The sequence below is a fragment of the Streptopelia decaocto genome (assembly GCF_964273445.1).
Source record: "Streptopelia decaocto genome assembly, chromosome: 4".
Lineage (NCBI taxonomy): Eukaryota > Metazoa > Chordata > Aves > Columbiformes > Columbidae > Streptopelia > Streptopelia decaocto.
In genome coordinates, this window is record NC_138658.1 from 617,791 (window position 1) to 637,982 (window position 20,192).

General features: G+C 47.4%; 1 protein-coding gene across 1 annotated transcript; it reads left to right on the forward strand.

The window, feature by feature from the left end:
- Positions 1–3,029: 3,029 nt before the first annotated feature.
- On the forward strand, positions 3,030–19,878 carry SDAD1 (SDA1 domain containing 1). Its single transcript, XM_082051222.1, has 22 exons — positions 3,030–3,230; positions 3,316–3,420; positions 4,292–4,390; positions 4,532–4,642; positions 5,472–5,543; positions 5,633–5,733; positions 6,755–6,812; positions 7,401–7,475; positions 8,248–8,349; positions 8,787–8,856; positions 9,564–9,667; positions 10,654–10,711; positions 11,296–11,354; positions 11,707–11,783; positions 12,854–12,951; positions 13,362–13,438; positions 13,856–13,988; positions 14,974–15,068; positions 15,535–15,728; positions 16,010–16,094; positions 16,483–16,644; positions 19,507–19,878. The coding sequence occupies exons 1-22, from the start codon at positions 3,141–3,143 to the stop codon at positions 19,555–19,557; spliced, it is 2,076 nt and encodes a 691-aa protein (XP_081907348.1). The 5' UTR covers positions 3,030–3,140; the 3' UTR covers positions 19,558–19,878.
- The last annotated feature ends 314 nt before the right edge of the window (positions 19,879–20,192 follow it).

A 20,192-nucleotide genomic window follows, 5' to 3' on the forward strand; every position in this document is an offset into this window, starting at 1 on the left:
GTGTAAAATAAAACCAAAGAAAACCAAAGCTTGATTGCTTTGATCTCAAAACCACCTGCACCGTGTTTAAGAGCTTTCTAGAAAAGACGTTAAGATGTATTTTGTAATAAAGAGTTGTTTACTTTGTTCCCAATGTACAACCACAACAAAACTTCCTCTCATAAACCTCAAAGAAAAGCTAAAGCTGAATACATCTACACCTCATGGGAACACAAAACCAACCAAACCAAACCAACAAACCTTCCCTCCCCCCCAATAAGCAAACAAACCAAACTCTGATCCTTTAACACTATGCAGTTCTTCTTTTAACAGAATTGCCCACTTACCAACCTACTCAAGCCATTCTACTCACAATAAACGCACAATACATTCCATAACCGCTTCCCAAAAACCAACAAAAATGCACTTTTCTTATCTTCCAAAATGCAATAACCTCAACAAAACCACAAGCAGCCAAGAGGACTGAGGTGTCTCCTCGGTGATTTAAGCAATCAGGGCTTAACTGGCTCCCAGCAATCAGAGCAGTCAGGTGCAGGAGGGAAGGGTTCGGCCATAAAACCTCACACGAGGAATGGGGCTGCTTTGGTTGAAGTTCCTAAAAGGGGGGGGGTTCCTCTGGCCTTGCTGCAGGTTTCTGAGCAGCAAAATTCAAGTGAAGTGTGCGGAAAGGATTTTATGTTTTCTAGTACTGTGAAATAATTAAAAATGGATGTTGTGGCCATTTAATTTTTGTTTTTACTGAAACAATAGAAGTTGTTAAAAACAGATATAACCTTGTCTCTCACTGAAGTGCTATAACTACAAAGTTTTGTTATGTGCTTGTTGCCTGAGGATGAAGTTTTTTATACGAAAAGCTGTTGAGGTGTAAATGGGAACTTTCCAAGCAAGCTGTTTTACAGCTTGGGTAAGTATATATATTGTTTTTCAACTAGTGAAATTATTGTGGCTTTTTAGTTGTTTTATGTATTAAAACCAGGGAACAGCTGAACCTGTAAATGTGTTCTGTGTGTATAAATAGGTGTTTTTTGCATGGTTATTTTTGACATTATTGCTACTCCACTGAAAGTGTTATGTGTAATTAAGTTACTGACTTATCCTTGAGCTGGAGCAGCTTAGTTTGAAATTTTCCTGTTATTTTGATAGTTTAACACAAGTTATGTAGCTTTGTTTGAATTCTGTAAAGACCGATGATGAGATGTGGGTTGAAGATGAGGTGAGGATTTACAACTGGAAGTGCGGGATCAAGCAAGTTATTTTGTCTGTTAATTTCAGGGTTATGTTCAAGTCTTCAGAACAGTAGAGGTGCCTGAAGCTACGAGTGAAGCATGTGAAGATGTTAAAGAAGAGACCAATTAGCAAGTGGTACAGGCAATATGAAGTTGAAAGGTGCATTTTGGGTAGCGGAGGGCTTGCTGTAGTGCTACTGGGTTTGTAACAGCCCACATATGGGTTCTGCTCTTACCTTTGCAGTCACTTTAAACTCAGTCTGAGGGTAAGATTGATTTCTGGCCAGCTATGCAAGAATGTCAGAGAGAAAATATTGTTTATGCACTAATTGGCATAATTGGGATATAGCATAACCTAACCTTCTGGCATAGACTGTCCCTTCTCTACATCAGCTCTATCCAAGTGCTTTGGAAGGAGAGCAGTGACAAAAGGCAGCGAGTTTCCCTGTTTTGCCCAGAAGCCTGAGCCCCGGGTGTGGCTGGAGGGGCTGTGCGGGTGCCAGCTGCGGGCGGGCAGGGAGAGGGAAGGGGCTTGGGGGCTGCTATCGATGGCTGCCGGGGCAGAACCGGCACTGTGGGCTTCGGCTGAGCTCTAGCAAGCAGCTGTATTGGTGTCAGTGAAAATGTCCATTTCCCTGGAAATTAACACTGAAAAAGTTACATTTCTGGTATGTAATTTGTGTTTTTTTTTTCCTAGGGCTTTGTGTGAGTGACCAGAAGAGATCTGTTGGCTACCAGTGCAGATGGACACTGTCCCTGCCGCAGCTGAGCGCACGCTGCCCCGCGGGCTCTGCGGAGCCGTCCGAGCGCACGCTGCCCCGCGGGCTCTGCGGAGCCGTCCGAGCGCACGCTGCCCCGCTGGCTCTGCAGAGCTGTCTGAGCGCACGCCGCCCCGCCGGCTCTGCGGAGCCGTCCGAGCGCACGCTGCCCCGCCGGCTCTGCGGAGCCGTCCAAGCGCACGCTGCCCCGCTGGCTCTGCGGAGCCGTCCGAGCGCACGCTGCCCCGCTGGCTCTGCAGAGCTGTCTGAGCGCACACTGACTGAGCGCACGCTGCCCCGCCGGCTCTGCAGAGCTGTCTGAGCGCACACTGACTGAGCGCACGCTGCCCCGCCGGCTCTGCGGAGCCGTCCGAGCGCACGCTGCCCCGCCGGCTCTGCGGAGCCGTCCGAGCGCACGCTGCCCCGCCGGCTCTGCGGAGCCGTCCGAGCGCACGCTGCCCCGCCGGCTCTGCGGAGCTGTCTGAGCGCACACTGACTGAGCGCACACTGCCCCGCCGGCTCTGCGGAGCTGTCTGAGCGCACACTGACTGAGCGCACACTGCCCCGCCGGCTCTGCAGAGCTGTCTGAGCGCACACTGACTGAGCGCACGCTGCCCCGCTGGCTCTGCAGAGCCGTCTGAGCGCATGCTGAGGCTGCTCTCTATGGGGAGCACCAAGCGTCCTGGTGCCCGCAGCATCAGCGGTGCCGCCCGCTGGACAGTGTCCTGGCACTGGGCAGGGATGCGATTCCTCCCCTGAGCCTCAGCTGCTATAAGGGTTTCAGGACAAACACAAAGAACCTGAATCAGAAGCTTCGGGTGGCCATTGGCAACCTGTTTAGCAAATGTGTGCTCAGGTGGTTACACGGGGCAAGTAAGAGACGGGAACAATTTGGAAAGCTGCAGAGAAGGAAGTTGTGCTCACGCAATTGACCTCCCGCTGTTTCACACTTCGGCAGGGTTGCCGGAAGCCTCGGTCGGTAAGAGGGAGGAGCAGCCGGAAGCCGCTTTCCCGGCTCCGTCCCCCGCGCGCCGGCAGTCACACGGTGCCCCTCGCGGAAGTGTGTCCCTCGGCGGCGCCGGTCGGGGGCGGTCCAAGATGGCGGCGCGCAGGGCGTAGCTCACGTGTGCGGAGGCGCCGGGCGGGTCGCGGCACCATGTCGGGCCGGCAGGGAAACAAGCTGCCCAGCAACCTGCCGCAGCTGCAGAACCTCGTCAAGCGGGACCCCGCCTCCTACACCGAGGAGGTAGGGAGCGGGGCGGCCGGGGCGGGGGCCGGGGGCGGCGGGGCAGCCCGGGGCCGCCCTACAGCCGCCTCCCGTGTGCCCGCAGTTCCTCCAGCAGTACCACCACTACCAGTCCCACCTGGAGATCTTCACGTTCCAGCCGGACAAGCCCAGCAGGGAGCTGGCGGAGCTGGTGATGTTCCTGGCGCAGGTGAGCCCTGCCTCGGGCCGAGCCTGGCTGGCCGGGCAGCCTGAGCTGCTCTGGGGCTGAGCGCCGCCCGAGCTCTGGGCAGCGGTGCGGTGTGTGTCCGCAGTGCCGGCTGGGCTCTGGGCAGCGGTGCGGTGTGTGTCCGCAGTGCCGGCTGGGCTCTGGGCAGCGGTGCGGTGTGTGTCCGCAGTGCCGGCTGGGCTCTGGGCAGCGGTGCGGTGTGTGTCCGCAGTGCCGGCTGGGCTCTGGGCAGCGGTGCGGTCTGTGTCCGCAGTGCCGGCTGGGCTCTGGGCAGCGGTGCGGTGTGTGTCCGCAGTGCCGGCTGGGCTCTGGGCAGCGGTGCGGTGTGTGTCCGCAGTGCCGGCTGGGCTCTGGGCAGCGGTGCGGTGTGTGTCCGCAGTGCCGGCTGGGCTCTGGGCAGCGGTGCGGTCTGTGTCCGCAGTGCCGGCTGGGCTCTGGGCAGCGGTGCGGTGTGTGTCCGCAGTGCCGGCTGGGCTCTGGGCAGCGGTGCGGTGTGTGTCCGCAGTGCCGGCTGGGCTCTGGGCAGCGGTGCGGTGTGTGTCCGCGGTGCCGGCTGGGCTCTGGGCAGCGGTGCGGTGTGTGTCCGCAGTGCCGGCTGGGCTCTGGGCAGCGGTGCGGTGTGTGTCCGCAGTGTCGGCTGGGCTCTGGGCAGCGGTGCGGTGTGTGTCCGCAGTGCCGGCTGGGCTCTGGGCAGCGGTGCGGTCTGTGTCCGCAGTGCCGGCTGGGCTCTGGGCAGCGGTGCGCTCTGTGTCCGCAGTGCCGGCTGGGCTCTGGGCAGCGGTGCTGCGTGTTTCCGGAGTGCCGGCTGGGCTCTGGAGTGCTTGCTGGGTTTTCCACGTCTGCTGTCCCGCAGGTCGCCCACTGCTACCCGGAGCACATGCTGAACTTCCCGCAGCAGCTCAAGGACCTGCTCTCCTACCACCACACGGTGCTGGACGCTGACCTGCGCATGGTGAGACCCGTGCCACACAGCCCTGTCCTTAATATATGCCCTGTGCTGTTGAGATTGGAGTAATAGTTCGCTTTTTTATTTTAAATAAAGGTGGAAACTGTGGGTTATTATGAAGTTCTGATTCCCCGCTTTCTCTTACAGACTTTCTGTAAGGCTTTGATCTTGTTAAGAAACAAGAATCTCATAAATCCAACAAGTTTGCTGGAGCTCTTCTTTCAGCTGCTGCGGTGTCACGATAAACTTCTGCGAAAAGTAAGCCATGCCTACAAAAGCTGGTCTTGATTTCCAGTAGGTTTTGTCCAACTTGCCAGAAGCAGCGTGGTGCTGGCAGGCAGCTCTTCTCCTTCTCCTAGGACCAAACTTCAGTTCACAGTAGTCCTGCCCTTTCAGCAACTGACAGCACCAGATCCATAGAATCATGCAATCATACAATCATTTTAGTTGGGAAGACCCTCAGGATCAAGTCCAACAGCTAGCCTAACACTGTCCTTAAACTGTGTCCCTAAGACCTCGTTTGTGTGGCTTGATCTGTGTCTAATTAGCGGTGGAGAATGCTGCTGTGAACATGGGTCTGTGCTCTTGCAGGCTGGAGCTCTGTCCCGCATTTGCAGGGAGCAGCTTGGGTGAGTGTGCAGTGAAACCCACAGACACGTTGCTCTTGGAGCACGCCCTGGTGAATTCTGTCTGAAAACTGAGTCCGGCTGTGTCTCAGGTTTGCTGCTGTGAGGATGGCAGGAGTTGCTTTGTGACCAGAATTACTAAAGCAGACATCAGAAGGTGCCTGAGCGCAGGAACAGTGGGGGCTCTTTAAGGCACGCTTCATCCTGTTCATTGTCCCACCTTCAGTGCAGCTTGTGTTGTAAATTGAGTACACTTATCCAATACATGAAAACTAATCATAAGTGTGGATTTACAGTCTAACTTAGTGGTTTTCCAATTGTAGCTTAAAAGGGAAACTAATATTAGTGATGATCACCTTGGCATCTCACTTTAGTACATCAAGACTCAGGAGAGGTCACAATGCACCTGCATTGCTCCCTGCGGCTCGTGTAGTTACTCCCTGTCATCTCTCTGTTTTCAGACTCTGTACACTCACATCGTGACAGACATCAAGAATGTCAATGCTAAACACAAAAACAATAAAGTCAATACAGTAAGTATTTCAGGTTTCAGAGATCCTTGAATTAAATCTCTCTATATGGTACAAGACTTAAAATAAGTGCTTGCTAATGTTTTTCTTAGACGCTGCAGAACTTCATGTACACGATGCTGAGAGACAGCAATCCCACTGCTGCCAAGATCTCTCTGGATGTGATGATCGAGCTTTACAGAAGGAATATTTGGTAGGTCTGGCAGACTCGTATTGATTCCCTGGTTATTTTGGGGTGGCCATGCTGACATCGCTTGTGGCACATAGTGCAAAATGTCACGTGGGGGGTGGTGACGTACGTGGTTTTCTTTTCTTTCTATTCCAGTGAGGCTGGATTTTGTGGAATGTGTTTTAGCTGACAAATACTGTAAGCTGGGAAGTCTTAGTTGTTGAGTATTTAATGTTTCCGTTGAAAATGGTGTGTAAATTGCCCTTGAAACCAAAGCGATGTGCAGCTTGCATTTTTGAGCTTTAGCTCGTTAGAGCTGTGAGGATTAGCATACAGCTTGTGGTGTGCAGTGGGGACGGGAGTTTTGCCTTTTGTTCTCTTACGTTTCCAAGCTGATTTGAGTTGACTGATCTGATGGGTGCTTTCAGGTTTGGATTTTTTTGTGAAGCAGTAAGATTCTGTGCCATAAATGAAAAAGGTCACAACAGCTCTAAGATTTGTGTGGTGTAGTAGTGGGCTGAGAACTGTTTTCTCTAAAGAACAGGGACTTCTGACAATAAGTGTTGCTGAGAGGAAAGTACTTTGGCAGTTTTAAAAAGCAGGTTTGTATGTATGTGAGATGTAATATAAAATCCAATTTATTTCTGCAGATTTTACTTCTAAACCCTTATTTTTAGAGCATGCTTTATCTCAAAACTATGCAGCTGCTTTTCTAGCATTAGTTAGAATTGGACGCAGATTTTTTTAATCAGGCAGGGATTTTATTTTTCCCAGTGGAAAAAGTGGGAATCTGTTTAGTTTTCATCCAGGAGATTGTGTTTCTTCAGCCACAGCATGAACTGGATGGAATGTGAATGTCTGTCTAGGTCAAGCCACTCCTGTGCTAGAGTTCAAGGAAATGATGGAAGCATAACCTCTTAGCCTGTCTCCTTGGAGCACTGGGGGCCTGGAGCTTCCTGCTTTTTGGGAGTGTTATTTCATGAGATTTATTTTTCTGAGAACAAATTAAAATTGCCAAACTTTAAAGGTGCGGTTTGTTTTCCAGGAATGATGCCAAAACAGTAAATGTCATCACGACTGCCTGCTTTTCCAAAGTGACAAAGGTGAGGAAGAATTGCTTCATGAAGCTGGATGTTACCCAGGTTACCTTCTTCCTGGGGGTGGCTTGTTAGTGTGTTACTGCAGTTGCTAACAAGCTTCAGTCATCTTTTTAGTTCTACTGGCTTTATTTTTAAAATGCCACTTGTGGTGTTGCAGGAGGTGGGATTTGGTTCCTCAGTGCAGAGCACCAGAAGGGAGCCCTTGGCTTACGGCAGGTGTGGGGCAGGCAGGTGTCCGGATCAGCTGTGCAGGATTCCTCATTAAGCTGGCATGGAGCAATTAGGTGGAAATGGCTTTGCAGAATGGTAGCAAGAGAATTTGGGTCTCTAAACTTGCCCCAGGCATTATGGGAGCCCAGCAGCTTTTTGAATCTTCATGTGCCTCTGGTTGTTGAGGATGGGCAGCAAAAGTTGACTGTATGTGCAAAATATTGATGGCTTTCAGTCTGTGGTTTGGTTTGCTTTCTGTTCATATTCATGCTTGTAAAAAAAATGGAGGAGTCTTTGTGTAACATAAGATGTGGATGTATGACTGTTGTAAATACTCCTGTTGGTTTGTCCTGTGCTATATGAACTTAATTTCCTTTTCAGGTGTTAGTTGCCAGTTTGAAGTTCTTTCTTGGGAAAGATGAAGATGAGAAACAGGACAGTGACTCAGAGTCTGAGGTGAGTGTTGCGATTAAACCTCCTCTCCATTCTCGAAGCTCCTCACCAGTCTCACCAGTGACCCTGGCTCCGCCGCTGTCTGGTTGTTACTCAACCCATCCTGTGTGCTCCAGACGTTTGCATGCTTCACGAGAGTTTAGTGGCTTTGGGAGCTGGTGCCAGCTGCAGCAGAATGTCTTGGCTGGCTGTGTACGGACCGGTGCTGAGTTCCTTCGCTTCCCTCTTGTCCTTGGGAAGGAAGGGATTCATTTGGAAGACCTAAGCAGGGGCTAGTCAGTGTAGTTCATTAAGCTAATGAGTTGCTGGATGTGTAATGTGGAATTGTGGGAGGTGGCTTTTGGCTGCTGTGTTGGAAGGTGGTTTAGTTTTTTAGCTGTCTGTCTTCAGTTCTCTCTCTTGCGCTTTATTTCCCGTTTATGTACCAATGAACATACTTCAGTTACCCTGAAGGCTGATAACCTAACAGCATTTCAGTCTACAGCCTCCTAATACAGAATAGAATAGTTTGTCTGACTGAACAATCCTGGGTAATTATCCAGCTGTAAATACTACTGTGACAATGTGCTGCTAAATATTGTTGATTTCTCTTGCATATAGGTATGTGGCTAGTTTTATGGAATTGGGATTTTAGATGCCTGTATTTCTGTATGATGATTATGAAGGAGAGTTTTCAAATACAGTACATGATCCTGTAAAATACCGTTAGTTTTTATTTCTGATACCTGTTTGAGGCCTGACTTTGAGTGTTGTTTTACTGATGTTCTTTCCGAAGGATGATGTTCCCACAGCCAGAGATCTCATGATGCGCTATGCAACCAACAAGAAAACCACCAAGCGCAAGAAGAAACTGGAGAAAGCAATGAAGGTTCTCAAGGTGAGTGGTGTCTGACTTGAAGGCTTAAGGTGAAACACCACCGAGTGCAGGACTCGTGTGTCCCCTGCCTGTTGGCATCTCTTCTAGGTAAATGTCTTCAGCATCTCCTGGCCAGGCATAAGATGTTTGCCTGGGAGATACTTGGAAATGGACTTAGTCTAAGCTGTGGATTAGTTCTGCTCTAGGTACCCTTTTTGTGGTCCCCTAATTAGAGAATGTAGCTGCTTGACAAGTGACTATAATGCAGCTCCTGTTGCGTATTAAGTCAGGTGGCTGAAAGCCCTATGCAGTTGAAAAGGATGACAGATTACTTGCTAGAATCCAGGTACCTCTTTTAGAAGAGAAGAATGGTACAGAGCAGCTTTCACCAGCAGCCTGAAGCTGAAGCAGGTGCAGCTTTTTCAGGGAGAAGAAAAGTCTCTCTTTTTGCCATGCAGAAACAGAAGAAGAAGAGCAAGCCAGAGGTGTTCAACTTTTCTGCTATTCACTTGATTCATGATCCACAAGGTAAGTTTGCATTGTATTTTGTCTTAATTTCAAGTTACATGTCAATCCTAGACACTGAATTTTAGACACAACTTTTGAGGAGAATTAAAGTGACGGGTAGATGCTTGTAGCGTGCTTTATCCTAGAGTGTCAGAGCATTTACGGAAGTGAGATCAGTCCTGTTATGATTGTAGTGGAACACTTGTAGACAGACAAGGAGTGATATTGTATCATCTGCTTCAGGTTGCTACAGATCAGAATGTGGCTCTCTACCTCTTTCTTACTGTGTGAGGGCCATAATGTACGTGAATAGGGAGCAGGTTACCTGCTATGGCTTATTTGGCTTGCCCTTGTTAAAAAAGTCTTGCTATTACTAGTTGAATATTGCTTGTCTTGTCCTCAGTGTGATCTAGTTGAACCTCTGGGGACCTTGTTTTTCAGATGGACCCAAAATGTGTCTAAAAACCTTTAAATATTGACCTAGTGTCTGTGATGGTGTGGAACTTGTTCTGGTTTCCTGTTGAACGTGTGCACAGCTTTAGACCCTCCATGAGATGAAAAATAAGCAATCAGGAGTAGTTCTCTGGCCACCTTGAATTTCTCTGTGCAAGGATACTGGGGCTTAAAAACCAAATGAACTGAACTGACTGCCATTTCTAACACCATCCTAGTTGAGTTTTGCACTGTGCTCTTTGAGTCTACCACAAACCTGTTATTGCTTGTTCTAGACTTTGCAGAGAAACTGCTGAAGCAGCTGGAGAACTGTAAGGAACGATTTGAAGTGAAGATGATGCTCATGGACCTTATATCTAGACTAGTCGGAATACATGAGGTATGTACTGTTAATGTTTGAATGGTCTGATGGCAGCCGGTGTGTGCTCTGGCACTGTGCCTCTGGAAAATGAGCTGTGACTTTGCTGTATGTTGAAAAATGACGTTTGCTGAGGTGTTGGCCAGTGGGCCTTGTGGAATGGCACAGTGCTGTACATGTGTGGTACGGAGTGAGCTCCGCTCGAGAAGCCTGTTGGTCTGTGATAGCTGAGCTGTCTCGAACAGACAGACCTCTGGGAGGTTCTTCCAAGGAGAAAGGCTTTGCAGAGGAGTCCAGCAATTGCTTACGTACAGCATGCTGTGGGTATAGCCAAAGCCCTGCTTGTAATCTGCTCTTCCTGGGCTCTGCAGGGCAGGGGAGAGACAGTCCTTGGGAGTATCCCAAAGGTTACCAAGAAGCTGGAATTACTCAGACCTGAGTGTTGCTGTGGTGTCTGGCCTGAGTCTGTGCTACTTCCCCGTTGTGTGAGGCTTAGGCAGAACTGAACCTGAAGTATGTGTTCTGTAGACAGATCTTGTCAAGTTGTGTGGGAGGTGTGTTTCCAGGTCTGAGGCTGCTTCAGCAATAAATCCTTTTTCAGGTCTCGCTGGAGAAATTACTGAATGGACTCAGATGCTAAATGCAAGTGCACTTAGCAACAGTCTGTGTGTTTGGGGAGAGAAGGTTGTGTTCCTGTGGCTGAGGGAAGTGACGTACTGCAGGATCATGCAGCAGACTGCCCTGGTTTGAATGCTGTGCAGTCTCACAAGACTATTCTCTGGGTTTCACAGAGTTTAGGACTGAGCTTTGTATTTCCTTTGGACAAGTGAGTTCCTTTTCTTCACATATTTAAAGCTCAAGACAAGACTGCATCATGTAATAAAGTTGAAGGCATTTGGAGAGCAAGCTGTGTAGAATCATCAGTTGTTTTACAGCGTATCAGCCTATGAAGGTGATCTCAAGTTAAAAGACAAGCTAATCTATTACAATTTATTTCTTTCCTGCAGCTTTTTCTTTTTAACTTCTATCCCTTCATTCAGAGGTTCCTCCAGCCCCATCAGAGAGGTAAGTAGCTACGAGTAGGTAATGCTGCCGGTCCTTCCTGCCACATGGATGGTCAGTTCCTAGAAGTGCTGCTGTAAGTGAACAGGCAGCAGTAGCTTAGGAGGAATCGAGAGCAGCCCAGAGGCTGCGGATGAAGTGAGAAGCCCTGACTGCCACAAGCGCAGAGCACTTAGTGCTCGAATGGAAGCTGTGTGCACTCAATGCTGCTTCCTTGAGCACTTGAGGAATGCCACAATGGAACACAATTCACCTACCGAGTCCCTGGTTCCAGAGCAAGTCCTGACTAGTTGAGCAAAGCAGCACTGTCCTCTACTCTTTTCCTCTAGTCACGTTTCACTCTAGTTGTAGAGCATTCCTTTGGTTTTAGCTGGCTATGAAGGGCCTGTGCTGCTGCTGGGGTGGAGGCGAGGGGAGTTCCTGATGCTTGGTGGCAAAGGAGAAATAGTTGTCCCGAGTAGCTTCAGACTAACATGGCTTTGAGACTCAGAGCGGCTTGTTGAGCTGTTGTGGTGGATGTGGCTGTCAGCCAGGCCAGGCTGCAGCAGTGGACTTTGACTTCTTACCACCTTTTTTTCCCCTTCCAGAAGTGACAAAGATTCTTCTGTTTGCTGCACAAGCTTCACATCAGCTGGTACCACCTGAGGTCAGTACTCCTAGATTGGGTGGTGGTGAAAATGGACAGTGGGCCAGCATAGAGACATAACAAGTGCATTGGTGGGGAGGGGGTGGAAGGGAATCTGGTCAGCTGCTTTCTTTTGAAAAGCTTATGGTAATTTTGGCTACTTCTGAAAGTTCCAAGGGGTTGTTTTTGGAAAGGGAACCAACCTCCATGTCCAGTGACTTAATTTCTGCATGACAAGTTGTCTAGAAAATGTTTACAGGCTATACAGGCAAATACGAGTTGTATCTTTCTGTGAAAAGGGCTCTGAGTAATTAATAATGTTCAGAATTTTATTAAATATGCAGTAAGCTTTTCTCCTTTTTTCTTATTTCAGATTATTCAGTCAGTGCTAATGACAATTGCCAACAACTTTGTCACCGACAAGAACTCCGGGGAGGTGATGACCGTAGGGTGGGTACAGAATGTCACAAGAACTGTGAAACTCACTCCATGTAGAAAAAGGTTTTGTTTTTAAACCACTTGAGATAGTTCTGTCATCCATACTATGCTTTGAAGAACCCACCTGAGAAAAAACAACCTAGGACATGATTTCTATGTGAACTTTCTCTTTAGTTGGCAGTCCCCTAAATGCCCTGAATGATGGGGTTGGTACTTAGAGTTAAGGCTTCAGCTCTTTGGGATTTCATGATGTGCATTTTTTTGCTTTCTCCTTTGGTCTTGTATTTTTCCCTCCCAGACATTGTTCCTGTTTTGAGGGCAGACATCTTGCCTGTGAAATAAATACCCTTTGTATATATTCAGTGAGCAGATAGCATCCTAATTCAGGACTGCAAGTTGTCCTGTGTGGTAGATGAAATGTCACTGTTACCAAGTTGAACTGCTGCTGTTAGTGAAGCTGCCATGTGCTTCGATTAGTCAGGAGAGGTGTTTGTGGAGGCCGAGACCGAGTGTGTTTGTGGAGTGGAGACCGAGCAGCGGTTCTGGGAGAGCTGAGCTGTCCCTCCAGCAGATGAAGCAGCTGACAGGGGAGGACCACGGTGCACTGCTGCACTTGGAGTGTTTTGTGAGCTATTTCTTTACTTCTTGATGTGGTTTTAATCCAGGTGTGGATTTAGTCAGAGTGTGCATGAAGATGGCTTAAAAAGAATTTGTATGAGCACAGGGACTTGTTATACTGTCCTTTGCCTGCTTGTGGTTGGCTCGAGCTGTGACAGTTGTTCTTGGCTCGGGGACCGAGTGCTTTTGCTGCTGTGCCTGGACGCAGACTGCAGCTGCGGAACCCTGAGGCCTGAGATGAGATAAAATAATGGCTGGAAAGTACAGAGCAAGGGCAAAAGGTATAAGGGTTTGAAGAATTACAGCACGGAAAGTACCTTGTGATGTTCTCCTCTAGTAAACTAAAAGTTGTGTAAATGCTGTGTAAGGCTCTTCGAGTTCCAGATAATTCAGCCTCTCAGTGGGCCAGTAGGAGCCTTTCCCAACCACAGTGTTCACAACATGTTTCACTTTCCGTTTTTCAGAATCAATGCAATAAAAGAAATCACTGCAAGGTGTCCATTAGCCATGACTGAAGATCTGCTCCAAGACCTTGTTCAGTACAAGACTCACAAAAACAAAAGTAAGTCTATTACATGGATATGGCTTCTGGATCATTTTTTCTCCTCTATCATCTGGTTCTCCATTGTTGTAGCCTTTATAATAATAATGCTTTATTTTTATATGAACTGAGAGGTATAATTTTCAATATGTCTGAATTTCTCCGTATTTGGAGTGCATATACCTAAGAGACTAAACAGTTGAGGGTAGTTACGGTGGGGGAACTGAGAACTCAAAAAGGGAAACTGGTTGCTGATAAAGATTTGGCCCCAAGTAAGAGCTGGGTCCTGCATTGGAGAAATTGGCAGGAGCTGTAACTTCAGAAAATGTGTGAGGGGGCTGTCGATACTGACCGAGTGACCTTTCCGTTTGTTCAAGGTTCTGCTGTTCTGTACTTATTCCTGATTCTTTCTGTTGTTGTTTTCTGGGTAGATGTGATGATGTCTGCAAGAACTCTGATACACCTTTTCCGGTCGCTGAACCCAGAGATGCTGCAGAAGAAATTCAGGGTAAGTGTTCCTGTGCATTGCATTCCCTGTGAACATAGGCTTGTGCACGGAAAATACTGAGAACGAGTCTCCCAGCCTCTTGAGCGTGAGGCGGGATGGTGTGTTTGCTCCCTCTGCCCGTTCCCTTGCTGCATTCTGATGTGGTACTTAGTTCAGATTTATCAAACTCCTTGGCACATCATGCTTGAGAAGCTTGACTGTTGTGGTGGGTGCACTCGATCGCCCGAGCCCTGAATTACTCCCCACAACAACTAACTTCCTAGAGTTAATTGAGCTTCTCAGTCATTCAAGATCTTTTACCATCAGGTGGAACTGTATCTTTTCTACCTGCATCCTCCTCTCCTGTGGCTTGTGTGTTTTATGGTTTTGTGGGCATTAAAATAGCAGCCTGCTGAACACGTCCTTGCTTTGCTCCAGGGTAAGCCCACCGAGGCCTCGGTGGAAGCCAGGATTCATGAGTATGGGGAGCTGGATGCCAAGGATTATATTCCAGGAGCAGAAGTGCTGCATGTTGAGAGTCAAAAGGAGAAGGGAGGAAATCAAGAGGAAGGTTGGCTTTTTTTTTGGCTCTATTACTTCTATTTTGTGTCATTGTTACTAAGTTTTTATTTGGACATAAACCCTGGTGTTTCTGCATTTAATTTCTTGCTGTAGTACGCTGTGTGGCTTGCAAATGTCTGTATTTGTTTCCCGCCTTGTTTAGATGATGGGGGCAGAGATGGGGTATGCCATTGCTAAGCAGTGTTATAAGGAGTGTCTGAAAACTGGTTCTTCAGAGCCTGTCCCAAATGCACTTTGTTTGGAGCATCTTGAACATCAGAGGAGAGTTAAGCTTTGCAATGCACAGTGCTGTAGCACTCACTTGTTGCCCCCTGCTTTGGGTGTTTTCTGTGGCCGGGTTTTGAGTGTGTGAGATGTACATAAATGCATTTCCTGCCAAGGCTCTGTCTACTGTTCTACATTGGTTATAAATGCATAATTAAGAGATGTATTAAGAAAATGCAGCTCACAGGAATGACAAAGTACACCGGGTGTTTCAAGCAGTCTGTTCTGTGGGGGTGTGTGTTTAAAAAGGTTTTACACTGCTGTATGATAGGCAATTTCACCATAGAAGTTAGTGTCCACAGCTGAATGTGTTTGCGAGGTGGGTGCACTGAGAAGTCCAAGCTGAGATATTTGCACAGGTTGAAGTCAGTCCCGTGCCAGCTGCAGTCTGGTAGCTGAGCTTGCCAGTGGGTAAAAGCATGGGAGCTGCTGGGCTGTTCAGCTATGGATGTCCTGGCTAATTGTGAGTGATTTATCCATCAGATGTGTGAAGTACTTTTTGTGTTAGTAATGTGAGTGTAGTTGTAAGGCTGGGATGCTGAGGCCTGCAGCTCGTTTGGTTTTGGTTAGCGCAGCCCTGGGCATTAATGCTGTTAGCAGATGGGGGGTGAGAGGCAGCGAGAGCTTGGGAAGCAATCTGAAATTCTTTGGAACACACGCAGCCAAGATGAAACTGTATGAAGAGCTCTGTGCACTTCTTCCCTGAGCAGATGGATGGGAAAGCGCTAGTCTGAGTGAGGAGGATAACGAAGATGGAGAATGGATTGATGTGCATCACTCCTCAGATGAGGAGCAGCAACAAGTAGTAAGTTTTATGTGTCTTCTCCCCCACACACAAGTGAATGTTGATATTGCACACATTATCCTGCTTCTTACCTTCAAGTGGCTGCTCATAACTAATTTACAGGGCTGTGGAGTTACTTGACCAGAATCAGAGAGGTTTAAATGTGCTGTAATACCTGCGCTGAAGTACACGTGTAGTCAGGCTGAGGGGAGGAGAGGTGGGGGAATTCTGTTCCAGTGCTGAATTCCTTCAGAGCTCACATGTACACAAGTGCTTTTATTGATTCTGAAATACGAAGGACTCAACGTACTTCTTTCTTCTGAAACTACATGTTGAATATAGGACTGAAGAATCTTAGCAGCTGGTTGTAGCACTTTGCAGTAGTATTTGCCCCTACGTGGGTATTTGGGAGGCAAGGCTCATGGATTATGGACAGAAGTGGTTTGCAAAGCTCTGGATGATTATTCGTTTGTGCTTTTTTCCAAAGGCAGAGAAGATAAAAAGCATGCCCATAGAGGAACGGAAAGCCAAAGCTGCAGCAGTCAGTACGAGCAGGCTGCTGACTCAAGAGGACTTCCACAAAATACGCCTTGCCCAGCTCTCCAAAGAGCTTAATTCTGCACCCGGCAAAGGTGCAAAGAGGAAAAATATTGAAATAGATGATGAAGAGGAGGAGGGCAGGTAGGATATTGAATGTTGATGTATGCTTTCTCTTGCTTGTCACCTGGTCATAGACCTTTGAATTGTAGCAGGGCACCCAGCTTTGCTCTTGGCCAGTCCTTTCCGCAGGGGCAGGCGCAAACGGGCACGCAGCCTGCAAGGCTCCGGGCCCAGGACGTCCCTGCAGGTTCCCAGGAAGAGGGTGTGAGCTGGGAGAGCAGGGCAGGGCAGGAGGGTACTTTGGTTTCCTTACCAGATCAAGTTGTGTGTGTCATGGCTTTTTGTTATTTTTTCCTGCATAGGGGAGAGTTGCTTTCGCTCAGAGATATTGAACATCTTCATAAGAAGCCTAAATCTGACAAGGAGACCAGATTGGCAACTGCAATGGTGAGGAATTTGGCTAATTTCCTACTCCGTCTTTGCAGATTGGGGGTGTGTTTGTCTTCTGCAGACAGAGGGAGGTGATGGGCTTGTCTCTGTAAGATGAGTGCCATTTGTGTGTTGAGAAATGCTTTGGATGGTTTTGTGCTGTTGCCTCTGGGCTGTGACAGATGAACAACCTTGTGCTGTCACAGGGGGTGATGAAAATACCATGACAGACACACTGTTTTCACTGGAACATAAGTAATACAGCCAGTAATGTAAAATGCATGTGACATACACCAAAAGTCATAATGATCGTGGATTTCTTGTTACTGCCATGGAACCTTTGCAGCTGATGTTAACTGTAGGGAAAGTAAAATGACCCCCTGTTATATGACATTGTCCATTCTAGGCTGGAAAAACAGACAGGAAAGAATTTGTGAAAAAGAAAACAAGAATTAACCCATTTGCCAGTTCGTCCAACAAAGAAAAGCAAAAGAACAAGAACTTCATGATGATGAGATACAGCCATAGCGTCCGGACAAAAAATAAGCGTTCTTTCAGGGAAAAACAGGTAAATGTGACATTGAGAATAGCTGCGGCAGTCTGAGCAGTGAAGTTACAGTGGAGTGCTGTCTATCCTGTGCCTGAAGGCTTTGTTTAATTGGATGGTTTAATTGCTGGAAAGGATGGTGGGCTGGGTGGCTTCCCTTGAATCCTACCGGAGGAGGCATGTCAGAGATAGTGGTAGTGAATCTGCTTTTGTCAGTCTCTTCAGTATGCATTACGGACCAAGCCCTGTTGCAAAGTCACATGTAGGTTAGGAAGACAATGATGATGTGGTTTGTTTTTCTTTATATAACCTCAAGCAGATCATATTAGAACCCTGACTAAAATCCCGTGACATAAGAAATATTTCCCTGATGTGGAGTTGTATTTCAGGACAAGCTTTTTTAGTGTGTTGCTTCTCTCTCCATATTCCTTCGTTGACCTTTCTCCTGTTACTGTCACATTGTGGACTTGGCTGTCCTGGCCTCGTTTATCTAGTAGCTTGTCACAAATGTACTTAAAGCATAGATGTAAATACTTTTTGGAAACTCCTGAGGAAAACCCAAGCACTTTGGATTATCCCGCCGCAGTGGTTGCACAATGTGCTGCCTCGGTGTGTGACGGCTCTGGGCCCCTTCCTCAGCCGCGCTTGGCAGCGTGTGCCGAGCGCTGGCGCGGGCGCGCTGCCGTGTGCCGAGCGCTGGCGCGGGCGCGCTGCCGTGTGCCGAGCGCTGGCGCGGGCGCGCTGCCGTGTGCCGAGCGCTGGCGCGGGCGTGCTGCCGTGTGCCGAGCGCTGGCGCGGGCGCGCTGCCGTGTGCCGAGCGCTGGCGCGCTGCCGTGTGCCGAGCGCTGGTGTGCTGCCGTGTGCCGAGCGCTGGCGTGCTGCCGTGTGCCGAGCGCTGGCGTGCTGCCGTGTGCCGAGCGCTGGCGCGGGCGCGCTGCCGTGTGCCGAGCGCTGGCGCGCTGCCGTGCCCCGCCGTCTGCCCTGCGCGCAGAATGGCTGCGCTGCCACCACCGGCTGCCCTAAATCCCTCTAGCCAACCCGGCACATGGCCCGTCCGGGCTGGTACAGGTGTTAGAAAATGGAACTCCTTTGAACATCTTCCAGGAGGAACTTGGAGAAGCAGCTAATCATGCAGGGTTTTTGTTTCCGAGTTAATTTTTGTCTTATTGCTGGATTCTGTGTTGTGCTAGAGCACGTTCAGATGCTGCTTTTATAAATCCTCCTTCATGAGTTGTTTCCAGGATCAGTATAAGGAGAATGTATGTTTGTCTGCAATATGTTGCCTAAGAGCAGCAAGACTGGAAGTGTTCGTAGACTCAATAGAAAGAACGTATCTTAAGTCTCTATTTGAAACAGGAATACTTGGACTAATATCCTCTGTAGTCTTTTTATTTGGCTTCATTCTGCCTCACCCCAAATGAGCCTGTCCACATTGACCCAGCTCTCAAAACACACAAAACTGTAGCGAATGGACAATCTAGGCATTTATACGAAATGGCTGCTTCAAATAATTCTTATGCTTGGTTCACAAAAAACCAACTTGAGTGGTTTCAGTCCTTATTCCTGATGAATGCTTCAAGTTTAAGTGTAACAGCTAAGCAAGGAAAGAATACTCTTTCATACTTCTTTCACTTAAATTAGGCCACAGCTTCAGTGGCTGTGTTGACCGTAACTTGGCAATACTCGTTAAAAGTGAGTTGGAGTGCATTGTTGTAGGACACTGTGTTCTGCTGCCCTCTTTGGTGGTAGAGTAAAACAGACTGTCTGTATTCCAGAGCTAAATCCCCAACCAACTAAACCAGGTCTGAAATACACAACAAAGTTCCTTAGAAGTGATATGGCACTTGTAAAACCTCTAGCATCCCTCCTTCCCTCCCTTGGAAAGCAGCTTTGCAATACTGTTTTAAAAAACGCCATTTAATCCTGCTTACCTCTGAGCTGGACTGAAGTTTTTTCTTGATCTCCTCTAATTGAGTAAGTCAGTAGAACAACAGTTTACATTATTCTTATCTTGTTCTTTATATATGTTCTGTTAATGATGTACTGAAACACTTTATTTGAAGCCCAACTCTTAGCTTAATTGTACTATTATGTTTAGCTAAGAGTTAAGTAACCGCAGTATTTCTGCCACTGTAGCTGTGTTTGCCAATTACTGCTCCCAGTTTTAGCTGATAAGCTGGTAGTGTTCGTCTCAGAGGTTAAATAAATAGCTTCAGGAATTTTCCTTAGCAATGTCCTTAATCATTAAAAATAGGTTCATGGGACTTAAGTAGATGTTTCTGAATAAATTCTACCCAGACTTCTTACTCATGGAGCTGAAAATGCTGCCCTGCTCTTGTTTTCTGTAGAAATTTATAGACACTGTTGCAGTTGCACCCTGATATTTTTTTACTTTCTGGTTTCTTGGATCAGATTCGGTCTGTCTACATTCGTGGACATGTTTTAAACTGAAGTACAAATAGTTATGGAGCAGTGGTAGGAAGGACATGAGCATGGCCAGGGCTTCTGTTCATGTTCATTATCTGTTGTCTACTCTCTGCTGCTGTGGTTTTGCTGTTCCCTGAGTCAGCCGGTTTAAAGCGAATTGAGGCTCAGTTTCCATCTTGCAGTCCCACCTTACCTGCAGTATACAAAAGCTTCAGTACAAATGGTGTGAGCAGCTAGATGGAGATTTCTCTTACAAAATTTGGTCTGTTTACCAAAAAATTGTTTCTGAATGAGTAGTAGTTTTTCGGTGCAGAGATCTTGTCTACAAATGTATCTGGTTTGGTGAAGTAGCAGAGGGACACGTGTGTGGTGGGTTTTTGAAAAGGGTTATTGATGTGATAGTGGTGTTGTCTCAGTATTATTCTTACCTGAATATTCCACTCATTTCATATTTAGCTGGCTCTGCGAGACGCACTTCTGAAGAAGAGAAAACGGCTGCTGAAATAGAAAACAGGAATGGATTATTTAATCACCCTGAAGAAGTAGCCCTGGAAATGCTTATCCACCACCATGAGGACTGAAATGCATTATTGGATATATCTCTATTCAGAATTAAAATTGAACACTTAGAAGCTGTTGGATATGGCTTCTGTAGGACAGACTGAAGAGACCTTAATCCTTGCAGGATTTGCATGTTCTTGTGTGTTCTAGGGAACAAGGCAATTATCTTATATTGACTATAAATTACAGATAGTTTTATATGTGTGAGTATGAAGATACAGAAATTTGTGAAAAAATTTTACTTGGAACAATTAAATAAGTAATTGGAAGGAAAAAGAATATTCTGGCTCATTCTATGACATGTGTATATATGTCTGTACCTGTGTTTGCATGGGTTTTTTATTTTAAACACTAAGCCATTTTCTAAGCCGCTGTTTTTTACCTGTTTAGACAGAAAGGAAACCAAAGTCTTGTAATATGAGTTCAATTGAACAGTAATGGGGCAAAGAAGTTATGGTTTGAGGAAAACAAAATCAGTATAGGGGAGATAAATGTCATGTTGACATTAAATAGAAAAAGGCTGGAGAGACCACACCAAGGGGAGTAGGGGGGAAGGACAATAGCGAACTGGATGTTCCTCT